This window comes from Syngnathus floridae, chromosome 16, assembly GCF_059516105.1.
Source record: "Syngnathus floridae isolate MCC-2025c chromosome 16, RoL_Sflo_1.0, whole genome shotgun sequence".
NCBI classification, from domain to species: Eukaryota; Metazoa; Chordata; class Actinopteri; order Syngnathiformes; family Syngnathidae; genus Syngnathus; species Syngnathus floridae.
Window position 1 is genome coordinate 6,756,378 of NC_142428.1, and position 16,654 is coordinate 6,773,031.

The following is a 16,654-nucleotide window of genomic DNA, read 5'->3' on the forward strand; positions in this document are numbered from 1 at the left end:
TGTGACCCCCAAGGGAGTTGTGTAAATGTGCATGCGTCTGCTTGGGTGATCGTGTGTTTTTTCGCTGCTGAATTCAAGCTGTATAAATTGTGTGGTCGGTGAAGAGGACTTCATTCGACGGAAGGAACACACACGATAGATAGCAACTAGACCGTGAGTTCACAATTAAAGAATTCAGTGATACAAAAAGAGCATTGGGAATTGGAGTGTTGGCCCATAAATTAGTCATGTATATGGAAAATTACATAAGTTATGTAAAATGTTGCTCATGAATCTTTTAGTCAGAGATCCAAAGAGGCTGTAGACTGTCTGTGATCAGTCATATGAACATGAATGTGTGTTTTATGAAATTGGTGACTCAACGGAATCTTCAATATTGACCACACCTGTTCTTGAGGAGGCGAGCGGAACTCCTTGGTCTTCTTTGCCGTCACGGCGGCGGACATATTAAGGGCGAGCATCAGCTCGTTGTATCTGAATTTTTGGTTGTACTGTAGCTTTGAGACAAATTTGTCCGAGAAGGACACAATGGCTTCGATACGGTGTTTGAGCTCACAGTCGCAGAAGTAGTGGAGGAGCTCACACATCTGTGGAGTAGACAACGGCAAGAGAAACGTTTTTGTAAATCCAAAGATTCGGTTTTATGTGTGCATGTTGTCACCTGACGTTTCACAGGTTCAGGCAGCCTTGTCTCCAGAAGTCCTTTCATTGGCTGTTTGGCTTCTTTGGCTGCTTCTTCTTCTCCTGCTTCCACTGCTTTCTCCTCATTCCCTGTTAAACCTTCTTTGTCAGTCGTACTAGTGGGTCCTTCGTCGTGTGCCTCCTTAAACACATTCGGGTCAATGAGGAGTAAGATTTTGTGAACGTCCTCGCTGCAGAGGACCCCCATGGTCAGCAAAGTGCTGATGAGCTTCAAGATTGGCACAAATTGATACTCTACACCTCCTCCGACAGGATCACGGATATAATGGCCACCACCTTGGACCGCCTCGGTCAACATTGAAATGGATTTTTCTTTTAATGCATCCAGAGGGATCTGGGGACTGTACAGATGATGCTCCCGTTTGGTGTTGATGAAGCAAGGAGGAGCAAAGTTGAGGCGAGGTTTGAGGGACGTACTCAGCCCCACCCCTGGCGGCGAGTGTTTTTTGGAAGCATTGGAGAACAAACGGATGGAGCGTGTCTCTGTTGTGACCGGGATGATGAATTCATCTTTCATCGTGAGTCGAGCGCCTTTGGCTGTCTCCAGATGGATACTGATGAGAAGATTGTAAAAACCTTCTCGTAACATGCCAGATAGGTATTGGTTGTCTATGGTGTATAAGAGCTGGGATTGGTCCAGGTGACTACAGAGGGCGTGGGCCACACGGGTGTTACCCAAAGCGCAGAGGGCACAGTAGAGCTTTAAGGTGTGGTAGTGGAACTCCCGCATGTCCTCCTGCTCGGACAGTTCCATGATGTCCACACACCTTTAAATAAAAACATTAGGGGATGTTTAAAAGGAAATTTACGATTATAGTAAAATGTATTCGTGCAACTAGAAACTGCAGCAACTTAGCAATAATGAATCAAATTAAAAATACCTGTTCTCCTCAGGAATGTGAACTGCCATCATCTGCAGAGGCTCCACACACTGAACTGACCAACCGTGTCTCTCGCTGACCCTTGCTGTTTCTACTTTCAAGAAGGTATTTGGCATGCGGCTCCACAGAACCGCATTGATAGTCTGGACGTCAAGGCGAGGGGGACACTGAGGCACCGGGTTCTTATGTTCGCTCTTAAAAATGGCTGACGACAGCGGCATGGCGTTCTGTATAGGGAGGGGGGAGGCACCACATATAAGTAGTTAGAGAGACCTGTGCAAGCGGTGATAAAAACTCTCTGCACTATTTCCCACTTTGGATATGATTTTGAACTTTATCAACAAATGACCTTTTGAAAGTATGATGCAAATGACTCCTATGGGTCTACCCTTTTCCGACAAGTACAAGTACCCATCTTGTAACTGCAGCCTTTAGCATCTTGTGGTAGTCAAAGAAATCAACTAAATTGCAGGAGCAGCAGAATATTACGTAAATTGTACCTTAATTTTGGCCAGTTCGAACTGAAAGAGGTTAGGACTGGTTGGTTGCACAAAGACAGCAGGGAAAAGCTTGGTGTTTGGTTCCACCTGGAGCGGAGACGAAAGCACAAACTGACAAAAGCACGGCTTGCGCAAAGCAGCTTAATGTGGCATCATAAAACGTCACTACTTCTTATAATGTGTGTGTGTGTTTGTGTGTGTGTCTGTTATGCATCATGAGCGAGCTGAGGATGACTCAGCCCTGAATGATGCCACAGAACATAAGAAGATTATACCCTTCAAAAGAGTTCTCAAAGCCTAATAGAGAAATTGTCAAATGTCTGAATTTCAACAATGCAAATGTCGTGACTATCTTAAGAAAATATGCAAAGACGGGAAGAAAGTTCCTGACAAGGTCACCAGTAGAAACTCCTGATAGATCTGTAAACAACTCGTGTCATTCTTAGTGTCTCCAGCAATTGTATTCAGTACCTGATAGGATGTGGATATCTCCTTGCCGTTGACCGTGAAGGTCACCAGGCCAGTGGCGAGGTCACTGAGACAGCCAATTTCCAGGTCAACATTACTCCGACTTGAGGGATGAGTAGCATTGGTCACGTCGCCACCCCACACCATGTAGCAGTTACTCCTCTTGACACTATCAGAATGCACTCATCATTAATTCATCTCCACTTAAGTCAAGACAAAATCTCAAAAGGGGGTTTCACCTCTCATGGACTCGCCCTCGCTCATCACCCAAGGTCACGGTCACAGTTCGGGTCTTGCTGAGGGCAAAGTTGTTGCTGTAATAATGGTAGTCAGGGGTAACCCAGCCGACCCAAACACAAGAAGGGTCCTGACCGGCAAAGACCCTCACCGAGTGGTAGTACTGAAAGAAAACAGAGTGTGATTGTTGTGGTAAATGATTTGAATGTTAATCAATATTTTATTACCGTTGTGATGCTGCTGTAGTCCACTCGTCTACTTTCGTCACTGTGTCGCACTGATCGCAGTGGGTATCTACCAACAACCGCATTTGAAAGATTATTAGTAAAATAAAGGACTGGAATCTAACTTTTTTTTTGTTTGTTTCAATAGGGTCACTTTAAAAAGACCTGTGTTTGACTTTGAGGGTGTCGTCTTCGTGCACTCCGTTCACGTCGATAACCGGACTGATCTTGAAGAAGGAGTGAAACTCCACAGGCATGCTCAGACGACAAAACACCATGTCCGTGTTGCTGTTCTGGGTGCCAAATGTCTTGTGAGTAACCTTGAGACATGGCGGGCTGTCGACCGTCCCGTCAATTCTCGTCACCTGAGAACAATCCATAGTCGTATCATCTATAGACAATGACCGCTATCGTTGCTAAGAGCTATTCCGGTGTTTGGTCTTACCGTGATGTGATTGTGCTCCTTTGGCACATTGACAAACGTTGGCAGACGCTTGCTGAACCACATGGTGAGCTCTCGGTTCATGTTAACAGCGAAGGGCTCAAATCCCTCTTGAAGGCCGCACATGGTGTAATACTTAAAGGTGCTGGCATCTTTCCCGAGATTCATACGGCCGACCTGAGCTAAACCCAGGCTGCACACTGGGATGAATCCTGCAGAGCAAGCAAGGCAGTAAAGAAAGGTTAAATGAGGTCATTTACATATACAAATCCTTTTTTTTCTTCACCTCTATCTGCAGCTTGAGCATGTGAAGGCTTCATCTAAAGATTATGCAAAAACAGTTTCTCACCATCCTCTGTTTCAAAGTCAGTGAAGCAAAGTTCAGAGCCTTTGGTGGTGATAAGTATCTCTCCATTGAGGGTAAAGATCATGGATTTGTCTTCCATGTTGATCATACACCCGACCACATCGCCACTGTGCCAGCAGCGTCCAAACAAACGGCCACCCATATTTAGACAGTGGCCCTGTGTATATTTTAAGAAAGAACAAAAATAGGTCAAAATGACTTACTGAAGGCCTCCTTTTAAAAATAACAACTGTATTGCACATGATGGGTTGTTTCCAAAGAGTAGGTACTGATTAGTGAGAAAAACTGAAACTTGCTGACTCGGAATATCGATATTACCTTTAAGATCACATATTTAGGCATAGTGAGGAACAATCAATGGTTGTTGCTCTGGCATAAAGTTATAATCGCTAAAAGTTTGAAAAGCTTTTGCTGGAAAAATTTACCATTATTAAAGTACTGTTATTAAAATAAACGATAAATGAAATAATAGATGTGATTACCCTGAATCCGTCAAAGACAAAAGCCAGTTGATCCGTGCCGAGCTCCACGTCAGGTTTACACCCCGGTCTTGCCCAGCCAACTCTCATGTCACCTCCTGTGACGGCCTCAAATTCAAAGTACCATTTCCCGGTCTTCACCGCGTATGTCCGTTCTACTCGGAAGAATCGGATTTTGTCGATGCTTAGACGCTCAACTGTTTGTCCTGGAAGAAAAAACAACACAATTAGAGAAAGTTTTTTTTTTCAAGGTCATAATGATGTTTTTAAAGTAATGGACAAAAGTATTGAGGTACTTGACCGATATAGAGTAAAATGATTAATTTGATTTGAATGATTTTAAGATGTAACGTACCACCTTCTTGATCGGATGGCTCCACATTGTACCCATAACCAATCAGAGTCCGAATAGCCTCACGTAAACTATCACGGTTTGACTTCTTGGTGCGCTCATCCAGCAGGGCGTAAGGGACCAGGCGAGGGTTACGTTTACTTTTCAGATCCTGTAAGCAGCAAAGAGAGAAAATGAACAAATACTTTAAAATTGTTGATTATATTACAGCCTCCACTTTATTGTATTTGAGCACATACGGATAGTGTACCTGCTGAATACCATACGTCCAACCCTGCTTGATGCGGTCTTTGGCCCACACATTGTGTGCATTCTCCGCCAGTTTGTCCACCAGCAACTCCTGACCAGGAGTCAGTTTCATATCAGACAAGTCCAGAGGGGACGGCTTGTAACCACTGGACATCATGAAGCTACAAGAGAAAGAAAATATAGAGGCAATATTTGTGTAAATTATTCAACGACACAAAAACAAATGCCTGTTGACTCGGGTGAGAAAAGAAAAGTCAGGAAAAATAAGCAGTCTTACTTCTTTGGGAGTTTAATCTTCTTAAGTGATTCATCAGCATTTGAATTGACCTGAACTACTCGACAGCCCAGTGCCAGCAGGGTTCTGTGAAGGGAAAACAAAGTGAAGATCATGTTTAATCCCAAACATCACCTCTGCCTCTGCCTCTATATACATCCTAGAGCAGTGAACACTTAGGGGGGTGAGGGAATATATAAAATTGTGCATATCTGCCATAGAAGAATTCAAGGATATACCCAAAAGACTGCAGTGGGTGTGAAATTGTCTTCACACCATCTGAGCAGACACTCTAAAAAGCTCTTTTTTCATGGACGTCATTCAGAGAGCAACATTGTTACCCCAAAGTATCGACTCAGACGACACATCAAGAATAATTACGGAAAATGTTGGCATTCTGTGCATGAAGTAAAGAGTATTTATGTAAAGGACTTGTAATAGGTCTCGGTGGGACTTTTAGAAGCCAATTAAGTGTTGTGTGGAGTGCTGACAAGTGGTTGAGGTGTGGACAACAGCTGACCTTATTTAAATGTGCAACAGTGAAAATTCATAACACCCCAAACATCCTTAAATAAAAATGGTAAAAAAGGAACATACATAAAGGGTAAATGTTTAAATTTAAATAACATGGATTTAATTCATTTCAGTGCTCAAATACAAATGGTGAACTATATAACACTTCACTTTAAGACCGATTGTAATTGTTTTGTGCATAACCTATCACCAAAAAAAAAAAACTCACATAGAACAGGTCTCTGTATTATAATTGGTTTTAATTTTAATATAAGTGTAAAACACATTTGAGCATGAAAATGGCAATAATAAAATTTCTAAAAAAATATTGCCTGAACTCAAATGTCTGCATTTGTGTCTCAATCAATGTCACCAAAATTGCGTTAGACCGGAGGCACCAATATTTGGGCATATTTTTAGACTGACTTTACGGCACCAAATCGTCACTCTACAAAATTGCCGTCTACGAAAAGAACCTAGTGAAATTTATGTGGTACGTTAAACTGTATCTCTGGGAAAACAAAGTCATAAGAACATGGAGTAAATGAATCCATAGTAGCCAACATACTTGAGAGTTTCTGTCGACGTCTGCAGGTTGTAGTTCTTTTCCGTTTCAGGCAGCTTGGAGAAATCCACCAGACATGGATGCTGCCGCTTATTATCATCCCTAATCTATAAAAAAATAGGAGTATCGTATATCAATTGAATCTCCATCCCTCACGGCATTTGTTACTAAGCACCGAAGTACGTATCTTGTCGTAGTGGGCTGACAAGTGAAGAGAAATGTGTCTACAACAGGCTGCTCTAGTGAACATGTTATGGAAGACGAACAAGGAAACACATCCTCTTTGTTGCGTGACTGCGATACCAAGCAAGAGATGTATTGCCTCTCTTGAGGCCGCACTTTATGCCAAAATCCTCTCTTGGCAAAGCTGCGTGGCAATGGTTGATGTTGATTAAAAAAAAGCATGCACACATATGCGTGTGTGTGCGTGTGTGTGTGATGAACATCAGCCAGCTCTTTAGAAAATACTTTGACAATTTTACAATTCAGTCACTTTAGAAGCGATTTTCCACATCTTCTGCACAGGATTATACTTAGCCTTTGCAAATTCTGCTGACATTGCATAATAAAATAAAATACTAGTAGCAGAGGGAGGATGTTCATGCCTTTAAGTTATACACATATTCAACACGTGTTATTTGAGTTTTTATTTCTTCTTAAACAGGTACAGTATGTTCATGATCTGGTACTTATTGCGCAATAAACCAAGAGAGAGACGCTTTGTTGGTCAAATCACTCCAGGCAAAAAAAGCAAAACAACCTTTATGGTGCGTGCATATTCAATTAAAATCCTCATTTATGTTCTATAATAAAATGCATAGTTAAATGCCACCCTGGCAAAAAAATAAAAAATGCTCCCCTTGGTTTATCATATAAAAACTCTGAGATCCTGTTGTGCCCTTGGGTGAAACAACAGTCGTTTGTGGCTGAGTGAGTGTACATTGAAACAGACAGCATGGTTGTGTTACCTACAAATAAAGTGTGAGGAAGCTTCAGATGATATGAAAAGCACTGAGAATGGAGAATGTAATTTTTCTTTCCACTTACCCTCTTTTTGGCGTGAACCGCAAATTATGAGAGAAAAAGCAAGATGACGAACAGGCCTTTGTGATCAATTGAATACTATAGTTACTACTTTTAATTTTCTGTCAAAAGAATGGCCAAATGCATGGATTGTTTGTTTCTATATTATCTTGATGGAGTTTTTTTTGTTTTTTTTGCCATAGTAATTGGCGGAAGTGAATATTCTCACCTTGCCGTAGGACCAGCCCAATTCAATTTTATTCATGCCCCACAATTCATGGATATTCTCTGCCAGCTTGTCCCGAACTTTCTCCAAGTGAGGCGGCATAACAATCTGAGGACACAAACAAAGATTTTTTATTTTTTTAATATACAATATGTACTCTCAAATGGAGGTTCGTGTCAATGTTGTGATTAAAGTAATTAAACTTTGCTTATTACCTGGCTGGTTTCCACTGGTGTGGGAATGAAAGAGGCCTGTGACAAAATGAGGGTGGTGCCGAGTAAATCTCGGACCCCGTCCGCATCCCTCTTGTACTCTTTCACCGGCTCCACTCTCAGCCTCTCTTTGGGCAGCAGAGCCTCGTAACAGGGGGCGTAGCTCGATGGCGGCAGGAATTTAAAGTCGCCATGACGACCACCCAACAGGAACCTTACCCTGATGAAAAAATGTTTCACAGAGAAACAAATCAGACTTTCCAGTCTCCTAATCTGCTTCAGTGACGTCCTCCCGAGGCAGCCAAAAATAAAGATTAGAGTAGTTGTTGTGACGTAAAAGTGGTGAGGCAAATGAGTCATTCATGACTGCAGCCCTCAATTATTGAAGAGCGGAAATGCCACAAACGCCAGACGTTCACCCTGTTCAGTGGGTCAGCAGGTTCATTTGCAAGCATGTCACCTCTCAAATTAAATGCGGTATCTGGAAATTATACAGCGTGATAGAAATAACAAGGGCAGCCAATTTTCCTTTCTTCTTTGATTTATCACAGTTGATAATCCTGGTACGAGGAGGAGTTTGAATTTGAGCAGCACGGCCGGAGCATGTGGTAAGCAAGTCGACCTCACAGTCAAAATCAACAATAAGATAATCCATTAATATCATGAAGTTCTGATCTTGTATTTGATTTCAGGTGTACTTAATATTTTGAGCAATACTGCCAACCAGAAAACCAGCCCTGCTAAACAAAGCAAAACATGGAATTATAATTGCTCTGAAATGTTTCAGGGCTTCAAAGAGTTGAATCAGCCTTTGCAAAAAGCTGCTAGTTCTTCTGAAAAACTGCCTAAGCTTGAAATTGCATTTATGCAAGTCAATCACACTATGTGTGGTCGCCATAGCAACAGAGGCAAATACAGGCCAGCCAGACAAATTTACCTGTCTCCAATCTCAAGGTTTTGAGGATGCATGCATGCGGAGTGGGTAGGTGGATTTGATTTTTTTTCAAATATGTTGGCTTTTGTGTGAGTGAATTGTGCGTCTGTCTCATCTCATTGTGCTTGTGTGTTCATTCATCATCATGCACGAGTGCGATTAATTTATTTGCATAGCTCAAAAGCGAATTTTAATCTCAGATGGCTTTGTATCCCTTAATGTATTTTTGACGCTAATTGCAAAAATGTATCATCTTTTTCCAGCTCATCTTTAGTTTTTCTCTTTTTAAGTTGCAGCAAAGAATGTCTGATAAAAATAAATAGTAAAACATATTTGACAAAACTCACTTTACACCTGCAGAGAAGCTGACGACAGGAAAGAAGAGTCCGTCTGTATTGAAATTTTCAAACATGCCCTGAACTGGCTGTCCGTTGATGCGGAAAGAGATGCTTGGAGCTCCGAGGTCGAGGCAACAGCTCACCACATCCTCTGACGTCAGGATATGCTGATGGAGAGATGCAACTGCCCGGGGGATGCGTCCTAGGAAACGTACGGATACACACTGATGTCGTCCCTGCAGGGTTTTGCTTCTGTCTAGACTCAACTATTCTTGGATTTGTCAGGTGAGTCAGACAAACAAAATTTTCTTACCTGACCAGAGGTGCAGTCCGTCAAAACCATAAGAATAGAGGTCATCTCCTACGCCATTGCCCCCCCAACCTTCACCCCCTCCTGGGTAAGGTGCGTAGCCCTTGGTGTTGGCCCAGCCCACTCGAAGGTGAGAGGGTTCACTGGTCACAAAGTGGTCCACCTGGTCAATCATCAGCTCGTAGTACCACTTTTTGTACTGAGCTGAGCCCTCGCTCACCCCGAGGAACATGTTCGGTCTCATACTGGGGAAAATACAAATATCCCATGTGGTCACTTTGTAATATATGTTTTCTTATCAGAGTTGATTAAATGTCTGCCTGTAGGACAGTATATTTAAGGGGTGTCAAACAAATTTTTCTCGCGGGCCACGTTGTAGTCAATAGTTTCCCTCGGAGGGCCATTATGAGTGTCAACGCCTAATTTTATTTACTGTATAGGCTACACGGCAAACTGATGAATAACTAGTTTTGAAATCAGAGACTAGTCAAAACTGATGAATGGTAATACAAATTGCTAGCAATATTTCTATTTTTAAAAATTGAAGACAATTTAGAATTGTAGTAATGACACAAAGTCGATGCAAAATTTGTGGGCCACATAAAATAATGTGGTGGGCCGTATCTGGCCCCCGGGCCTTGGGTTTGTCACCTATAGCATAGGCTTTTTTTTTTTTTTTTTTTTAAATTTGGAGGGAGCGTGACTAAATGAATTTTGGGCATGTTGTGTTGGGCACCGACATACACAATCTTTTATGGTAATAGGTGGTGTTTTTTTAGGCATGTTGAGTTCACTAAAATATGATGCAATCATTAGAAGAAGAAGAAAGTTATTTCAAAAGATCCATTACATTGTGTGGTGCTTGGGCTGTAAAAATTTGGTAGATACTGTAACATCATCAGCTAGCTGGACGGAAAATTAATTCTGACAATATAAGAGTACTGGCTTTCTAACCTTTGGACGTCATTGACCAGCTGAGTTTGTAGCAGCAGGTCTCTCTTGGGCAGCAAGTGATCACAAATGAGGTTTTGATTGGTTCGCACAGCCACACCATTACACACACACAACGAGCAAAGCACATCGAGAATCTGAAGGCAGAGGAGAGAAAGGAGCAATGGAGAAAGATGGCGCAGCAATATCATAAATAACAGTGCAGTAGCTCAACCTGTGTCATGAATTATGTGCTACCGACCTTGTGGTTACGTCCGTGTTTGTATAACAGCGATATGATGGACTTGATGTGTCCTCTCTGGATCATGTTGAGAGCCTCCGGACTCTCAATTAGTATACAGTGAAGAACTTCAAGAATGCCTGGAAGGATTTGGCAATTAGCCGGCAACAGAGGTCACAAAGTATCTTCACCCTTTACATTCATAGTGTGTAAATCTCAGAGGACACCGTGGCATCTTTGATTCAGGATGTTTAATAATGCAGCTTACAAGATTGCGCGACATGAGTAAGAATGACAATGATCTTACCCGAAGAAGACTCGAGCCTCTCTAGCTTGCTAACAAGCCAATCCAAGTTGTTGGAAAACTGAGTGCAGTTGATCCTGTTTCCTCGGATTAACGCTGCTGCACGGCAGAACAAAATAATAGATGTTCATTAAAAAGGTGGATAAGATGAAAAATAGAATTGATGGCCAACAAAAGTGCAAAAAAAAAAACAAGACGAGCTGAGAAGTCACATAAAAACGTATTTGTATGGATGAGCAGAAAAAGCAGACAGCTACAAATGGAAGGGGGCATTCTAAATCCATTTAATGCTGCACAGAGTGTGGAGGAGGAAGAGACGAAATGATTGGAAGATGGACGAGACATGGCTGGAACACTGATATAACCCTAAGTCTATGAAGGACGCCAGCTCAAAGTGAAGAGCGGCTTGTGCATGACAGGATGCAAATTATAGGATCTAAGTTGCCCCTGTAGAATGCAAAAACTAAAACAGATGTCGAATAAATCATTCCATGTTCCACATCTTTTTATTAAGAAATGCAGCTGTCAAACTGCACTTGTCGCATAAAATAAAAACCGGGTCATCTTTCCATGTCAGGTCACTGAATTTATGCACTATCAAAGATGGACATGTATGAGTGCGCAGTGAATCCTCACCGCCTTCAAAATCAATCCCGAGTGTGCAGAGTCAGTAAGTCGAAGGTTAAATAGCATGTCAGCATCGCGCTAGCCGGACCAAGCCATTTATCAAAGCAAAGAATCGCCTATGTGCATTATCATAGCTTACCCAACAACTCGTAGAGCAGGTTGAGGATGTCTTTCCAGGCTGCTCCGGCCTCTGGCCCAGCACACTCCCCAAAGTGGGCCACACTGTTGTAAACGTTCAGACGGTCTATGCAGTTGGACACCAGTGTCAGCATGCCCTACAAAATTAATGTTGTCAAAAAAGGCACACTTGGGACACTTTCCTTTATGTACCGTATTTTCCGGACTATAAGGCGCACCTTCAATGAATGGCCCATTTTAAAATTTTGTCCTTATATAAGGTGCACCGGACTATAAGGCGCACCATTAATGCATCATGTCAGATTTTTAATCCAAATCAAATCATTCTTATTTTTATCTTTTTTATTTCAACTTTCAACCCAATAAATTACTTTATAATCACAAAATAGTGATCCATAGTCTTTTAGATTCATGATTCATAGTCTTCAGCGGGCCACTAATGATTGATTTCATGACACAATGCTTCGGGCCAGTTTAAATTTAGGAATTTGGTACATATATAAGGCGCACCGGACTATAAGGCGCACTGTCGGCTTTTGAGAAAAGGTGAATAGGTTTTTAGGTGTGCCTTATAGTCCAGAAAATACAGTACCTTGGAATCTGTAGTCCCCGTTATTGCCTTGTATCGAGTGTTTATGTACGTTCACACCAAATAAGATAGCGTTGCTATTACGAAGGCAATCCCCCAATGTCTTGACTCTGTCCCCTTCTGTACTGTTGTCACAGTGATTTATGCTGCTTCGAAAGTATCTCCAGTGATCAGCTATGCTAAACGCACCAAATGGAAAAATGCTGATGATTTATAATGGTGAGAAAAAATCCGGAGTCAGCTGTCTAGAGTGACAAATTGACCTTGTGAGTGTAAAGTAAAAAGGCTGGATCAAATAATATTCCAACAGGTAAATAAGGTGATGAAAAATGCCCCCAAATCTTTACATTTTTAATCATTTCGAATTGTTGATGGGATTTTTTTGGTTTGTTGCAGCCCGTCAGCGTTAAAAAGCATCTGGATACTTATTATTGTCCTCCCTCAGTCAGCATGCAGTTGACATTTAGTAATTGATGAAAGCAATTTGGGTGCTGGAGGCGAAGCACAATGCCTCAGTGCATTCATGCCAACCTCACACTGTACTCGAGCTGCTGACGACTTATAAAGCACTGCCTCCAGTCAGGCAGGATGTTATTGAAATTCACTAAACATGTTCTTTGCAATTTGCTAACGACCAGTGAACCCCCGTAAGTCAAATATTTCCTGGTGGACTAAAACTCACTTCCTGTTTGAAAAGATTCTGCCTGTTTTTGAGGGACCGTAGCTTGATCTGCCTCTCTTCATGCTCCAGCTCAGCATCAGGGAGCAGGAAGTAGGTGATGAGGTCGTTAAGGGTTTGGAGCACCTCTTCAATTGGAAGTGCCACAAGTGTCTTGTTCTTCAAACCCAGACAATCCAGATCCCTGACAAGGGGACACAGACGTGCAGAATCGGAATCACGTGTAGGCAGAATACTACCACTGATTAACATGCCCTCTAAATGACGGTAGTCTGAGATGATGATTTCCATTGGCTGTCTAAAAATAACTCCTGTCGTGAGCATTGGAGCATTGTGTGTGTGTCACCGCCTCCGGGGAGGCTGACACACTCTCACATGTTCCCCACCATGAGCCTCCAATTCCACACATGGAACACAAGATGGATGGCTTGATGACAAATCAAGGTAGTCATTTGCCACGTTCCCCATTTAATTTTTTTCCCATCTGGAATGTTACGTCAGAGCACCGAGCGAACTTTCGTCACTGGGATGATTTGCATTATAGGTACAAATTAATTTGAAGTTGAAGCACCTTGGCATACCTGATGAATCTGTTAAAGAGGAGAGTGGTGTTGCGGATGATGCGGGCGGCTCGAGATTCCTCATGTTGACAGCGTTGCAGTGTCAAGCCGTCATCCATGTGACCTTCGGAATGTAGACATGCCTTCAGACAGAGGGAGAAATGAACGGGGGATATCGTACGTCATAATTTATTCATGTTTCTATGTACCCTAAATGATGAGAAGGTTTCAATTTGATCAACAGTGAGCTACAATCTAATAGCCATTTTATTCAACTCATTATCTGCCGATAATCATCTCCTCGACAGACTCTCACTCACTTATTCATTAGCTTTGCATCTGTCTGCTTTGCCTTCGAAGCTGGAGACAAAATGGTGTGCGTTTTTACTCACTCGTCTCTTGAGAGGACCTAAACGTGCAGATTTGACGTCAGGTGCCTGGTAGGAGAGCCACAGTCCCGTAGCCACGTGCATTATGAAGCTGAGCGAGTCTCCATATTTAATCTCTGCTACACCCATCCCCTCAATGTCCCGTTTTGGACTCTGTTCAAGCTTCTCCTGGATACAGGAGGAGAGATAAATTGAAAGCGCCGACTCGTGGAGCAAAGACATGTTCGTGTAGCCTTGCCTTAGATGCTCTGAAGCAGAAGGCAGTTGAGATTGTGTCGGACCTCTCTCGGTCCTGCAGCACCAAGCCCCTGTCCTCGGTCAGGGCTAGGTAGTGACCAGTCGTAAGGTGTCGCAACCGGAACGGCTGACCCCAGCGGATGTGGCTCCCACTCCAGCTAAATTAAAAGATGTCACAAGAATGTGACTAATTTGCATTCTTCAAACCCTGACAGTCTAATAGCCACTAATTAGTTGATTGAAGTATTACTGCTGGCTGTTAATTATCAAGTGTCGCGTGATTAGGTGGAAAAATTAGCAAATAGATGAAAACATTTGACTCATTATGCTGTTTAATCATACACAGAGGATGGAAAATTCAAGAATGAGGAAATTGAGGTAAAAAATAGAGCAGTGAAGATGCAATTGGTTCTCAACCCACCTGATTCGGAGTGGCTCCAACCTCCATAAGGATCTGGCCTTAGCACCAGCTTTACCTATCTCATAGTTGACTATCCTGTCAACACAAAAGAAACATATGTTGGCAATTGTTGGTGCTTTAAAACTCCAGACACCACTTTAGAGTCAAGGTCATCCATTCTATGTGAGACAAAAGCATCCATTCACTTTCATCTCTCACTCTGATAATCAAAGGAAGGTGTTTAGGACAAATAATAAACCCTGGCATGTATTGACTCTCCGACCGGTGCGTTCAAAGACAGGCACATGCGTCCCCCGATAAGCTGCAGCAATGTCCTTTTATCAGTGAATAGCACCAAAGACTTGGCTCATCACTCCAAGTGACATCTTGGAGAGGAACGTATGAGGCGTGCTTTTTTAGTGCAATTTCAAGGGCACAAAAGGAGGGGAAGCCAAAAATGGAAATTACTATTGAATCCTGCCTCTCACAATTGCCATGCACTGATCTAAAAATAGACTCGGTGCGCGCATGTCTGAGTGAATGTGTGCCTTGGAGGAAGATGCATACGATACACAAAAAAATATTATCCAATGTGTTGGTATTGGGAGACTTTCAATAAGAAGTTGATAGCGTATATATTATATACATATATATATCATATTTTATATATTTTATGAATATTATATTATTATTTTATTTTAAAAAGGTTTTTGATCAAGTTGAGGTCAGTCCTGGACCAAGACTGACTTTGACCATCTTCCAACTTCCATGTGCCATATTTTTCATCCCATAATGTCGGACTCATCTGTGCCAGCAGCGGGCAGATACCAGTGGCAATAAAAATAACAAGGCAGCCTTAGCATGTGTGCTATCTGATTCTCCGTGTGGTGTCTAAGAAAATATACAGCAGGGTGTAAGTTTGAATTTCCTCTAGAGGGATCATGACTGCATGAACTGCAAATTATGTCAGACAACAAGAAATTAAGCCATACCTTTGCTGCTCTTCACTCTGGTCTGACCCCGGGATGGTCACCACCTCATCATGCCCATGAAACAGCCGCATCACATGACCACCCAACAGATAGCCTATAGGAGAGAAATATAGTGACCTTTAATGTCCTCTTTTATTGCCACAACGTGTGAGAATGGATGTTGGCCCAGCTGTCTACCTTCCTCTATGTTGCTGCCAGAACAGATGGGATGGACGTTCCACAACGTCTGCATGAAGGATGCGTCCACCTGGATGTTGCCATTAGAGATTGATAAATGCTGTAGGACACAAGATTGCACAGCGTGTTTAATCTCATCATGTTCAGTAGATAAATTAGTGGTTTCAAAACTCAGTAAGGTCCAATATTTACACAGTATGCTCACCAAAGGCAAAATTTATGACACATCTCTTGTATTGAATTAGATCTTGCAGATGTACCTAATGTTGTCTGCAGAGTTTATTCCAGTAAACAGATTGAGTGGCAGCTGTGTCCTGAACTTTCTCCTCAGAGTTCTCTGCCCTTAGGTGCTTACATGTCCCCACAAATGTATGGCATGGGTGACAGCGAGCACAGATTGCCAGATTGACATTAATGATGACAAGGCATTCTCACATATTGAAGGCCACGCCCCTGCCGCCACGGGCATGCTGTCGCCATAGAGATTTTCCTCTAATGGTTTCAAGTTGTCATGCAAAGATCAAGCAGAAGAATGTGGTGTGATATGGAACAAAGCCATGTTGAAGGGGGTGATGAGATTGTGACAAGAGTGATAACAGAGCAGGCTGTGACCTCTTTTTAAAAAGCGCTGACAGTAACATGATCATTTTGCAAAAATTTCACAGTTAAGGAATTTGACCTTTTATCACTATTAGGAAGCATTCTCAGAACACACACACATGGGAGCATTAAGAAAAATCATTGTGAAGTGAACATGACAAGAGACACTTACAAGATAGCGTTCAGAGGACACGCTGACAAGGATGAGGTCGTCGCCTATGCGCACCTTCTCTCCTTCTGATCTCTGCTTGGAGGCCGGGTGGATTGTCCACCAACAAGCCTCACCTACAATGATACACACATTTACATACATGGTATAGTACATCAGGAAAAAACACCCCACAGTTGTCACCCACATGTCATGAATTGAGAAACGACACTATTAAGATTAACTTTGAAGAAGAAAAAAAAAACTTTGCATATAAGAGGTCAGACTTGAAAATGTGTTGGAGAGATTTAATCAGCTCTGACAAAAGAAATCCATTTTCTGTCCAC

At 42.3% G+C, this 16,654-nt stretch overlaps 1 protein-coding gene and 1 long non-coding RNA gene across 17 annotated transcripts in view; one reads left to right on the plus strand and one right to left on the minus strand.

The window, feature by feature from the left end:
• The window catches only part of LOC148385368 (uncharacterized), a 56,194-nt gene that overhangs the window by 27,540 nt on the left and 12,000 nt on the right, over nt 1–16,654 (plus strand). Inside the window, exons 7-11 of the long non-coding RNA XR_015863531.1 lie at nt 1,597–1,688; nt 3,161–3,323; nt 8,266–8,322; nt 8,407–8,696; nt 9,009–9,271. This is a non-coding gene — a long non-coding RNA (uncharacterized LOC148385368). The remainder of the gene's footprint in view (nt 1–1,596; nt 1,689–3,160; nt 3,324–8,265; nt 8,323–8,406; nt 8,697–9,008; nt 9,272–16,654) is intronic.
• The window catches only part of LOC148385369 (ryanodine receptor 3-like), a 55,560-nt gene that overhangs the window by 26,347 nt on the left and 12,559 nt on the right, over nt 1–16,654 (minus strand). For all 16 annotated transcript variants that reach the window (XM_088401309.1, XM_088401310.1, XM_088401307.1 and 13 more), the window contains 31 exons: nt 16,332–16,444; nt 15,560–15,659; nt 15,383–15,476; nt 14,412–14,486; nt 13,992–14,148; nt 13,757–13,921; nt 13,386–13,507; nt 12,808–12,988; nt 11,538–11,673; nt 10,775–10,870; nt 10,489–10,607; nt 10,251–10,384; nt 9,300–9,541; nt 8,996–9,188; nt 7,718–7,934; nt 7,506–7,610; nt 6,257–6,360; nt 5,179–5,262; nt 4,903–5,062; nt 4,656–4,803; nt 4,304–4,506; nt 3,804–3,978; nt 3,458–3,666; nt 3,178–3,377; nt 3,016–3,082; nt 2,791–2,951; nt 2,555–2,720; nt 2,084–2,170; nt 1,584–1,810; nt 662–1,469; nt 387–587 (listed from right to left, as the gene is read on the minus strand). In XM_088401309.1, the coding sequence (XP_088257435.1) occupies nt 387–587; nt 662–1,469; nt 1,584–1,810; nt 2,084–2,170; nt 2,555–2,720; nt 2,791–2,951; nt 3,016–3,082; nt 3,178–3,377; nt 3,458–3,666; nt 3,804–3,978; nt 4,304–4,506; nt 4,656–4,803; nt 4,903–5,062; nt 5,179–5,262; nt 6,257–6,360; nt 7,506–7,610; nt 7,718–7,934; nt 8,996–9,188; nt 9,300–9,541; nt 10,251–10,384; nt 10,489–10,607; nt 10,775–10,870; nt 11,538–11,673; nt 12,808–12,988; nt 13,386–13,507; nt 13,757–13,921; nt 13,992–14,148; nt 14,412–14,486; nt 15,383–15,476; nt 15,560–15,659; nt 16,332–16,444 (5,249 nt within the window). The remainder of the gene's footprint in view (nt 1–386; nt 588–661; nt 1,470–1,583; nt 1,811–2,083; nt 2,171–2,554; nt 2,721–2,790; nt 2,952–3,015; nt 3,083–3,177; nt 3,378–3,457; nt 3,667–3,803; nt 3,979–4,303; nt 4,507–4,655; nt 4,804–4,902; nt 5,063–5,178; nt 5,263–6,256; nt 6,361–7,505; nt 7,611–7,717; nt 7,935–8,995; nt 9,189–9,299; nt 9,542–10,250; nt 10,385–10,488; nt 10,608–10,774; nt 10,871–11,537; nt 11,674–12,807; nt 12,989–13,385; nt 13,508–13,756; nt 13,922–13,991; nt 14,149–14,411; nt 14,487–15,382; nt 15,477–15,559; nt 15,660–16,331; nt 16,445–16,654) is intronic.